The sequence below is a fragment of the Amblyraja radiata genome, chromosome 1, assembly GCF_010909765.2.
Source record: "Amblyraja radiata isolate CabotCenter1 chromosome 1, sAmbRad1.1.pri, whole genome shotgun sequence".
Lineage (NCBI taxonomy): Eukaryota > Metazoa > Chordata > Chondrichthyes > Rajiformes > Rajidae > Amblyraja > Amblyraja radiata.
In genome coordinates, this window is record NC_045956.1 from 191,895,835 (window position 1) to 191,907,849 (window position 12,015).

General features: G+C 47.2%; 2 protein-coding genes across 2 annotated transcripts in view; both read left to right on the plus strand.

The window, feature by feature from the left end:
• Nucleotides 1-12,015, plus strand: part of LOC116982908 (zinc finger protein 229-like) — a 968,520-nt gene that overhangs the window by 263,402 nt on the left and 693,103 nt on the right. The window lies entirely within an intron of this gene.
• The window catches only part of LOC116989933 (zinc finger protein 229-like), a 33,893-nt gene continuing 32,815 nt past the window's right edge, over nt 10,938-12,015 (plus strand). Inside the window, exon 1 of the mRNA XM_033047521.1 lies at nt 10,938-11,435. Coding sequence (XP_032903412.1) covers nt 10,938-11,435 — 498 coding nt within the window. The remainder of the gene's footprint in view (nt 11,436-12,015) is intronic.

The following is a 12,015-nucleotide window of genomic DNA, read 5'->3' on the forward strand; positions in this document are numbered from 1 at the left end:
AAGGTACGTCTTGTTCTTGGGGTGGCGGATGAGGGGGCGCAGCTCGGGCTGTGGGCAAACTGCCACTTGTCGCCGTAGCGGCCCATTGGGGAGCGGATTCCTCTGGAGTTGGAGGGGGAGGGGGTTATTGTGCTGTTTGATCGCCCCCTGCTATCCCAGGGACAGGGAGACACAGCGGCTTTTTAGACTGGTGGGCAATCACTTCCAAAGTTCTGCCCACACAGTCAGTACACCTCTCCTACACTGCATTTCATACAAACATTTATTCTGCAAGAAAAAACTACATTGAAGACTCAAACTCGCGACCGAGTTTACTGCCGCGATCAAGGCGCAAACTCGCGACCTTGCGGATATGAGCCGAGCACTCTACCACTGAGCCAGCCATTAAAATCTACGCTAAAAAAATTCCATTCCGAAGACCGACAAATTCTGAATTACGAAAAGTGTCTGGTCCCAAGGCTTTCGGATAAAAGGTTGTGCACCTGTATTACCTTAAAGGAGATGATTATTACCTTATATGGTTAATGAGGAAAGGTTAGTTAGCAGTCTTGTTGTGCGTGGCCCCTTGGGCAAGAGTGACCATAATATGGTTGAGTTCTTCATTGGGCAATTGATTCTTAAAGGGTTGACGGTGGATATACAATGGAAGGCATTTAAAGACTGCATGGATGAGCTACGACAATTGTTCATCTCAGTTTGGCAAAATAATAAATCAGGGAAGGTAGTGCATCCGTGGATAACAAGGGAAATCAGGGTTGGTATTGAAACAAAAGATGAAGCATATAAATTAGCCAGAAAAAGCAGCCAACCAGAGGACTGGGAGAAATTCAGAGTCCAGCAGAGGAGGACAAAAGGCTTAATTAAGAAAGGGAAAATAGATTATGAAAGAAAACTGGCAGGGAACATAAAAACAAACTGCAAAAGTTTTTATACATATGTGAAGAGAAAAAGATTAGTTAAAACAAATGTAGGTCCCTTGCAGTCAGAAACAGGTGAATTGATCATGGGGAACAAGGACATGGCAGACCAATTGAATAACTACTTTGGTTCTGTCTTCACTAAGGAAGACATAAATAATCTGCCGGAAATAGCAGGGGACCGCGGGTCAAATGAGATGGAGGAACTGAGTGAAATCCAGGTTAGCCGGGAAATGGTGCTATGTAAATTGAATGGATTAAAGGCCGATAAATCCCCAGGGCCAGATAGGCTGCATCCCAGAGTACTTAAGGAAGTAGCCCCAGAAATAGTGGATGCATTAGTGATAATTTTTCAAAACTCTTTAGATTCTGGAGTAGTTCCTGAGTATTGGAGGGTAGCTAATGTAACCCCACTCTTTAAAAAGGGAGGGAGAGAGAAAACGGGGAATTACAGACCAGTTAATCTAACATCGGTAGTGGGGAAACTGCTAGAGTCCGTTATTAAAGATGGGATAGCAGCACATTTGGAAAGTGGTGAAATCATTGGACAAAGTCAGCATGGATTTATGAAAGGTAAATCATGTCTGACGAACCTTATAGAATTTTTTGAGGATGTAACTAGTAGAGTGGATAGGGGAGAACCAGTGGATGTGTTATATCTGGACTTTCAGAATTTCGACAAGGTCCCGCATAAGAGATTAGTATACATACTAAAAGCACACGGTATTGGGGGTTGAGTATTGATGTGGATAGTGAACTGGCTGGCAAACAGGAAGCAAAGAGTAGGAGTAAATGGGTCCTTTCCAGAATGGCAGGCAGTGACTAGTGGGGTACCGCAAGGCTCAGTGCTGGGACCCCAGCTATTTACAATATATATTAATGATTTGGACGAGGGAATTGAATGCAACATCTCCAAGTTTGCCGATGACACGAAGCTGGGGGGCAGTGTTAGCTGTGTGGAGGATGCTAGGAGGCTGCAAGGTGACTTGCATAGGTTGGGTGAGTGGGCAAATGCATGGCAGATGCAGTATAATGTGGATAAATGTGAGGTTATCCACTTTGGTGGCAAAAACAGGAAAGTAGACTATTATCTGAATGGTGGCCGATTAGGAAAAGGGGAGATGCAACGAGACCTGGGTGTCATGGTACACCAATCATTGAAAGTAGGCATGCAGGTGCAGCAGGCAGTGAAGAAAGAGACTGGTATATTAGCATTCATAGCTAAAGGATTTGAGTATAGGAGCAGGGAGGTTCTACTGCAGTTGTACAGGGTCTTGGTGAGACAACACCTGGAGTATTGCATACAGTTTTGGTCTCCAAATCTGAGGAAAGACATTCTTGCCATCGAGGGAGTACAGAGAAGGTTCATCAGACTGATTCCTGGGATGCAGGACTTTCATATGAAGAAAGACTGGATAGACTCTGCTTGTACTCGCTAGAATTCAGAAGATTGAGGGGGGATCTTATAGAAACTTACAAAATTCTTTAGGGGTTGGACAGGCTGGATGCAGGATGATTGTTCCCGATGTTGGGGAAGTCCAGGACAAGGGATCACAGTTTGAGGATAAAGGGGAAATCTTTTAGGACTGAGATGAGAAAAACATTTTTCACACAGAGAGTGGTGAATCTGTACAATTCTCTGCCACAGAATGCAGTTGAGGCCAGTTCATTGGCTATATTTAAGAGGGAGTTAGATGTGGCCATTGTGGCTAAAGGGATCAGGGGGTATGGAGAGAAGGCAGGTACAGGATACTGAGTTAGATGATCAGCCATGATCATATTGAATGGTGGTGCAGGCTTGAAGGGCCGAATGGCCTACTTCTGCACCTTTTTTCTGTTTCTATGTTTCTATGAGAGACAGCGACAGACAGAGAGAGAGAGACAGAGAGAGAGATAGAGAGGAAGAGACAGAGAGAGAGAGAGATGGAGAGAGACAGAGAGAGAGTCCTTGGCGAAGGAAATACGGCACATCTTGGTGCACAATACTTAACAGCATGCCATAACCTGAGAGACGGTGAATGACCAACATGCACATATGTACGCACACACTAATCGACATTAACTAACACTAAGAAATTAATATTGAATTGCTCAACTTGCTGTTGTGTTTTACTGCTTACAGCTACAAGAATGTGTAGCAATCAATAAAGGGCTATCGGCCTATTGCAAGTTTATGTACAGGGACATATCTATCCATGCACAGTACACTTGTATTTATACTTATGCATTTCAAATATGTATGACATGTTTTATACTTTGGCTATATAACAATGTTTTTTTATCATGCCAATAAAGTTTTTGAAATTGAATTGAGTGAGAGATGGAGACAGAGAGAGAGACAGACAGACAGAGAGAGAGACAGAGGGAGAGATAGAGAGAGAGAGAGAGCGAGGGAAAGAGCGAGAGAGAGAGAGAGACAGAGAGAAAGTCAAAGAGAGAGAGAGGGAGACTGAGAAAAAGAGACACAGAGGCACAGAGAGACAGCAATAGAAAGCGACAGACAGAGAGGCAGAAAACGTCAGAGAGAGAGGGAGAGAGAGAGACAGACGGGAGAGAGAGGGGGGAGAGAAAGAGAGACGGACAGACACAGACGGAGACGGAGAGAGAGAGACAGACAGAGAGAGAGAGAGAGACAGACAGACAGAGAGAGAGACAGAGTGAGAGAAAGAGAGAGTGAGATATAGAGAGACAGTGAGAGGGGGAGACAGGGAGAGAAACAGAGAGAGAGTGAGAGGCAGAGGGAGAGAGAGAGACAGACAGAGAGTGAGAGACAGAGAGAGATAGGGAGACAGAGTGAGCGACAGAGAGAGAGAGAGTCAGACGGCGAGAGAGTGAGAGTGAGAGACAGAGGGAGACAGAGAGAGAGACAGTGAGAAAAAGAGAGAGCGAGTCAGACAGAGAGGCAGAAAGAGACACAGACAGATCGAGAGGGAGAGACTGAGAGAGACAGTGAGAGAGGGAGACAGATAGGGAGAGAGACAGGCACAGAGAGAGAGACAGAGAGAGAGATAGAGAGGCAGAAACATAGAAACATAGAAAATAGGTGCAGGAGTAGGCCATTTGGCCCTTCGAGCCTGCACCGCCATTCAATATGATCATGGCTGATCATCCAACTCAGTATCCTGTACCTGCCTTCTCTCCATACCCCCTGATCCCTTTAGTCACAAGGGCCACATCTAACTCCCTCGTAAATATAGCCAATGAACTGGCCTCAACTACCTTCTGTGGCAGAGAATTCCAAAGATTCACCACTCTCTGTGTGAAAAATGTTTTTCTCATCTCGGTCCTAAAAAATTTCCCCCTTATTCTTAAACTGTAACCCCTTGTCCTAGACTTCCCCAACATCGGGAATAATCTTCCTGCATCTAGCCTGTCCAACCCCTTAAGAATTTTGTACGTTTCTATAAGATCCCCCCTCAAACTTCTAAATTCTAGCGTGTACAAGCCGACTTTATCCAGTCTTTCTTCATATGAAAGTCCTGACATCGCAGGAATCAGTCTGGTGAACCTTCTCTGCACTCCCTCTATGGCAAGAATGTCTTTCCTCAGATAAGGAGACCAAAACTGTACGCAATACTCCAGGTGTGGTCTCACCATGACCCTGTACAACTGCAGTAGAACCTCCCTGCTCCTATACTCAAATCCTTTTGCTATGAATGCTAACATACCATTGGCTTTCTTCACTGCCTGCTGCACCTGCATGCCTACTTTCAATGACCGGTGTACCATGACACCCAGGTCTCGTTGCATCTCCTCTTTTCCTAATCGGCCACCATTCAGATAATAGTCTACTTTCCTGTTTTTGCCACCAAAGTGGATAACCTCACATTTATCCACATTATACTGCATCTGCCATGCTTTTGCCCACTCACCCAGCCTATCCAAGTCACCTTGCAGGCTCCTAGCATCCTCCTCACAGCTAACACTGCCCCCCAGCTTCGTGTCATCCGCAAACTTGGAGATGTTGCATTCAATTCTCTCGTCCATATCATTAATATATATTGTAAATAGCTGTGGTCCCAGCACTGAGCCTTGCGGTACCCCACTAGTCACTGCCTGCCATTCTGAAAAGGACCCGTTTACTCCTACTCTTTGCTTCCTGTCTGCCAGCCAGTTCTCTATCCGCATCAATACTGAACCCCCAATACCACGTGCTTTAAGTTTGTATACTAATCTCTTATGTGGGACCTTGTCGAAAGCCTTCTTAAAGTCCAGATATAACACATCCACTGGACAGTGAGACAGTGAGAGTCAGAGAGAGACAGAGAGACGCAGAGAGAGAGTGAGAGACAGAGAGAGAGAGGGACATAGAGAGACCGAGATAGAGAGAGACAGAGAGCGAATGACAGAGAAAGAGAGTGAGAGAGAGAGAGTGAGAGCGATAGAGACATACAGAGAGAGATACAGAGAGAGACAGATAGAGATACAGAGAGAGACAGTGAGAGAGAGACGGAGAGTGTAGATGACATGTGCATGTACCTTTAACATAGTGACCTCACCACTACTAACCACTCCCCATATCGCAAGTATAATTACAACCTTCCCACCCATCGATCTCTCTCTCTAGTTCCGGTAACAGACCACGAACAGCAAGTGCAGCAACGTATGTGTGTCATGAATAAACAGTAGTAAAGACACAGTGTGTTATGAGAATCATTACATGGTGTCAGAAGTGGGATACGAACCCACGCCTCCAAAAGCCGCCTGGACGCGCTGACCCCCGATCAACTGACCCGGGACATTCTAGTGTATGGCCTTCAGGATGCAAAGCTAAGGGCTGAACTTCTGCGGAAGCACGACCTGTCTTTGGACGAGGCTCTGCACGCCTCCCGCATGGCTGAGGCTGTCGCCTCGGCGGTGTCGCCTGCTGATCATGACATTAACTTTACCAGTGTTGCTGGCCGCCGGCGGTACGCTGGCCCGCAACGGCAACGGGGTTCCCCTGCACCCGGGGGTAGCAGCCCACAGTGTTGCCCCAACTAAACCTTACCATCAAACGCCCGCACTACGAGGCCTCCGATCCCGGTGACCCAGCGGTCCCTCGTGCCCTCTGTTCTCCAGCCCGCTGCCGTCCAGGAGCGCATTGCCCTCAAGCAAGAAATCCAAAAGCGCTCCCACGACAAGTCCTGCCGTCCCCTCCCGCGTCTGTTCCCTGGCCAAGTCGTCCGGATGCAGTCCCCCTCCGGTCACTCCAGGCTTGCCATCGTCGTCGATACTGCTGGTTCGCCGCGGTCCTATCTGGTCGACCATGATGGTACCATTTACCGCCGGTCCCGCCAACATCTGCGGCTTGTCAATGAGACCCCACCACCGCCTGCCGACCCCTTTGCCCCTCCGCTGTCTGCCACGTTGCCTGCCGCTCCACGCATGCCTCGGTCCCTGCCTTCTCAGCTCTATCAGCCCCGCTCTCCCACAGCCAATCCTCGCTCGCCTGCCCGTCTTCCCGCTGCTGCGCCTGCATCCCCTCCTCCGTGTCCGTCTTCTCCTTCTCCTCCTGGGTCCCCGGTTCGCTCACCCGCACCTGCTCCTGCTCCTGTTCTTCCTGCAGAGGGGGGAGATGGCGAGCTGCGTACCCGGTCCGGGCGGGTGGTCAAGCCGCCTGTCCGTTATGGTGATTTTGCTTAACTGTTTGCTTACCTGCTCGTAGCGTATGAGACGTGGTCGCCCCGTCACTACTGTATTGCTTTTCATTTCCAAGGGGAAGGATGTAGATGACATGTGCATGTACCTTTAACATAGTGACCTCACCACTACTAACCACTCCCCATATCACAAGTATAATTACAACCTTCCCACCCATTGATCTCTCTCTCTAGTTCCGGTGACAGACCACGAACAGCTAGGGCAGCAACGTATGTGTATCATGAATAAACAGTAGTAAAGACACAGTGTGTTATGACTCCTCTTTACAGAGAGTGAGAGACAGAGAGAGACAGGGTGAGAGTGAGAGGGAGACAGTGAGAGAGACAGTGAGAGAGAGAGAGAGAGACATGAACACAAAGAGAGAGAGGGGGGACAGAGCTAGATAGAGAGAGAGACAGTGAGAGGCAGAGATAGAGATAGAGAGAGAATGAGACACAGAGAGAGACACAGATATGCAGAGGGGGACAGATAGAGAGACAGAGAGAAACAAAGAGGGGGAGACAGACCGAGAGAGACACAGAGGGAAACATAGATAGAAACATAGAAAATAGGTGCTGGAGGAGGTCATCCGGCCCTTCGAACTACCACCACCATTCATTGTGATCATGGCTGATTGTCCCCAATCAATAATCCGTGCCTGTAGTGGCCATTTGGCCTGTTTTGCATGTCATTGTGGATGGCATGTGCCTTTAAATTTTAGACTGCCCGTTATAATGTGGGTGGGATTTATGACGTGTCTTTGGGCATGTTTGCAGCTTAACTGCTTGCGCAGAAGTTTAGTTTTTAGATTCGTTTTGGAGAGACGATGGAGAAGGTTAATCCTTCGACCATGTCGAGCATGTCATTGTTACGGAGACACGAGGAGCTTTCTAGTATCTGAAGTAATGAGCTGGAGTTCGAAGAAGATTGCCGTAACGTCGGTAAAACCTTGGATGTATCTTACTGTTTTATATCTACAATAAAGAAAATATTCATTAAAAGACTGTGTGCTGAAGCTTTATGAAAGGAGAAGCTCTGAAGGTCTCTGAGGCAGCTTGCATGCATATCGAAGATATTCCCCTTATCCATTCTCATCCAATTAGTGGCTAGGATGCTAATTACCTGAAAGATATGAAATATCTGCCGCTACATTAAGTCGAAGGATACCTCCGGCAGGGGGGTTAAGTACCAGTCCCAGAGAGTGGGACAGAAGATAGTACTGTAGAAGCAAACCTCCGGCAGGGGTAAATACCAGTCCCTGAGATAGGGACAGAAGATCAAAGATAAGCAGGCTAAGACCTCGGAGAGGCACAGCCAGAGAAGGATGACCAGGCTAAGACCTCGGAGAGGCGCAGCCAGAGAAGAACGTCAAGGCTAAGACCTCGGAGAGGCATAGCCAAAGAAGATTGGTTCCAGTCGTGGAACTGAAGAAGAAATACCAGTCCCAGAGAGTGGGACAGAAGACTTAATTGAAGATAAGAAGGCTAAGACCTCGGAGAGGCACAGCCAGAGCAGGACGACCAGGCTAAGACCTCGGAGAGGCGCAGCCAGAGAAGGACGTCAAGGCTAAGACGTTGGAGAGGCATAGCGAAAGAAGATTGGTTCCAGTCGTGGAACAGAAGATAAAGATCTCGGCCAGGAAAAGCCTTGAGGTCTATCAACAGCATCGGGACGTATCTGAAGATGTATCACTGGATTTGTGAGTACAAATCGATTATTACTCTTTGAATTAAATGCACAGCTTTAATTAAAAGACTTCTGTAACAGAACTCAGAAGCTGTTTTCTCCAGCGTGTCTGGGGAAAGCAGACTGACCTTGGATTGTTTTGAATCTCTTGTGATAAGCGCATTCCATTTGAATTAGTATCATTCATTTTGCACCTGGTGTTCGTGAGATGTTCTCTACATTATCGGTATGTTTTTAGTTTTGGAAGAAATTGTTGATAAAAGCAAAGTCACTGAGAAGCAGAGACTTTTTCGACTAATTTAAAGACTTGGCAATCTGCCAAGACCTCTTTTAAATCATGAATTTAGAAGATGAAGGCAGAGCTATGCCAGAAGAACCACGTGGTGGTGAAGAAAGACCCAGACAACTTGAAGAAACAGATATTTCACATGCTGCCTGTTTGAGGGAAACCGAGAAAGAGAGAAATGAATCATGGTTGCAGGTGACCAGATTAATTGATACACAGAAAAAACTAATGGAATCAGAACAGAACTTGATCAATGTGAAATCTAATATGAGCCAACTATGGAACCTCTACCAGGAGGTTGGCAAGAAACAGAATGTACTGCTGTGTTCACTGCTGTCTTGGGAAGAACGCAGAAGACATACACAGTGGGATGAATACACGAAGAAGATATTCAATGGTTTCAAGGAAAAGGCAGAGAAGTGGTTATCTGAAATTATGTCACGTTATGAGTGAAGGAGCTAGAAGCTTGGTGCTTGAAGGAGCACATGGTGGAGAAAGACCAGCCAGACAAGTTAAACTCACTGAGAAAGGTCGAATTCATGTTCTCAAGGAGACTGAATTGGATAGGAACAAGTTGTGGAAGAGGATTAGAAGGCTATTTGAAAGTGTGAAGATACTCATTGAATCAGAAGCTAACCAGGAGAAGGTGGAGGATAAATTACGCCTGATACGTAGCCTTAGCCAGGTGCTGAAAGAGAAGCAGGACACACTGCTGGAAGCAGAACGTTCTCAAGAGGAACGCGAAAGACATTATAAGTGGGATTCAGAAAATACGGAGTATTATGATGAATCCATGGGTGCTGCTGATGCATGGTTAGCGCAAGTTGATAAAAGTAAATGTAGCAGAAAAGAAGATACTAAGCATGAAGAAGAAGAAGGTGATGATATAGAACCGGGAGATAGTATCTCAAATGTATCTTCATGAAGATCAGGCCGCAGATCTGGTTGCTCAGCCAGTTCGGTTTCGAGGGCTTCTGCTCAATTGGGAGCAGAAGATGATTTAGCTGCGTTCTCAATAGAAGCGGATGCAATGAAGAAAAAACATGAAATGGCCCGACAGCAAGATGAGATGGCCCGACAGCAAGAAGAGAAGATGCGACAGATAAAGCGACAGCAAGAAGACATGGCGCGATGTCAGGAACAACTGGAATTAGATACAAAGATGGCGGTGGCCAAAGCCAGGAAGGACATACTGGAAAGTCAAGGGTCTAGATGCAGCTCTAGATTGTCGAAGACAATGAGCTCTAGACAGAGAGCCAAAACTGCTCAGAGTCAATTGGCAGTTGGATCGATTCCATGGTCAAGGTCCACCGGATACCTTGGATTGGAAAATCTAAATAGGTTGAGTGAACCTTCATCTCAGCAAATTAGTGCTAGAACGAAACTAGCTACTATGGGAGCATCCGTACAAATTCGAGATGGACCAGTGGTTTTTCGAGTCTTAGGGCACAAGTCTGTTTGAGCCAAGACCTGTTTATGAACAGGTGGAGCCAAGACAGAGTTTTCAGGATGGATTATTGGCAGTGTTGAATAGGCAATCTGAATTCAACGAGATTATAGCTCGACAAAATACCTCTCTCATTCTGCCACTAGTTGAAATTCCTACGTATGGTGGAGATCCTTTGGAGTATGAAACTTTCGTAAGGGCACTAGAGGAGGTATTAGAGACGAAAGTTAAGGATGAAAAAGAGCGCTTACGATTTCTGGTGAAGTACACAAAAGGAAGACTGAAGGTGCTTGTAGAAAGTTGTCAGATGGAGCCAGGCAACCAGGGCTATAAAAAGGCGAGAAGATTACTAAAGGAACGTATTGGTGATGAACAGAGGATTGCGAATGCATACATTGAAAAGGCCCATGCTTGGAAAGAAATCAAGCCAGAAGATGTGGAAAAATTGAGTGAATATGCAATATTTCTGAGAAGATGTTGCAGCTCGATAAAAAATCTTGGCTACATGGAGGAAATGAATCTTGCAAGTAATATGAGAATCATCAAGTTGCCCAGAAGAATGAGAGAAAAGTGGAGAGATAGGGCAGGTGAAATACGAGATAAGAGCAACCAAGTAGCCAGGCTACCAGACCTGGTGGAATTTTTAGAAAGAGAAGTACGGTACATGTCAGACTCATACAACGGAACTATTGAAGATCGCAAACCACTTGCAACTTATAAAGGTTCTACTTTTACCAAAACCGAAGAAAGATCACAACCTAAGAAAAGTAGTTTTGCTATCACGACCGTGTCTGTGGAAAAGACAGATGAAAGAAAAAGAAAGGTATCTACTAGCAAGCAAATAGTATTTTGTTTGTTATGTGATGAAGTTGGTCACACCATAAGATGGTGTCGTAGATTCAAGATGAAAGAATATGAAGACAAGATGTATTTCTTGAAAGAGAAGGGAATCTGTTTTGGATGTTTGAAAAAGGGACATATGGTAAGAGACTGTAAGGGCTTCACCCACTCCAGCAACCTGATGGTGCACCAGCGTTCCCACACTGGCGAGCACCCCTACACCTGCGCCCAGTGTGGCAAGGGCTTCACCCAGTCTGCTCACCTGCTGTCCCACCAGCGCACCCACACCGGGGAGCGCCCCTACACCTGCAACGAGTGCGGCAAGGGCTTCACCCGGACCGGCAGCCTGCTGGTGCACCAGCGCTCCCACACCGGCGAGCGGCCCTGCGCCCAGTGCGGCAAGGGCTTCACCTCCTCCAGCAGCCTGCTGTCCCACCAGCGCACACACACCGGCGAGTGCCCCTACACCTGTGCCCAGTGTGGCAAGGGCTTCACCACCTCCACCCAGCTGCTGTACCACCAGAGGGTGCACGCCGGCGACCATCCCGTCCCCAGCCCGGTGTGTGGAGAGCTTTTTGCCAGGGTCTCCCACGCTATATCTCACCAGCGCGTGCAGACCAGTGGCCAGCCCTATGACTGACCGTACTGCGGTGAGGACTTTGACAGCTCGCGGGGGTTGCGGCAGCACCGGCAGGCCCACGTCGGCGTGCAGCTGCTCCCACTGTGACAAGAATGCATGGGGGCTGCAGAAGCACCAACGGATACACAATTGGGCAGCAGCCACCTGACAACCAAAATTCATTTTGTGAACACAAACTTTTTTAAAAGGCGAGGCAAACAACTGGGCAGCAGCCCCCGACAACCAGAATTAATTTTGTGAACACAAACTTTTAAAAAAGGCGAGGCAAACAATTGGGCAGCAGCCACTTTACAGCTGCATCGAGGAGACTCACAGTGGTCGACGTACGTTCTGTGATATTCGCAGCTCAGAGAGCCGTGACCCTCTTGCTTCCTGGGTCTGGCAGAGACGGAGTGAGTGACTACACTTCCGGGTTTTATAGTCCCACCCCCTCCCCCCTGCAGCCAGCGGGGGCAGCAGAGAGAATGGGGAATTTTTTTTAAACGTTAATATATCTGATTTTTCATCGATGGGAAAAATCCTCTGGTCCCGGAAAATGACGGCCGTAGGTGTTGGCGTTCTCTCGGAAATCGCACCT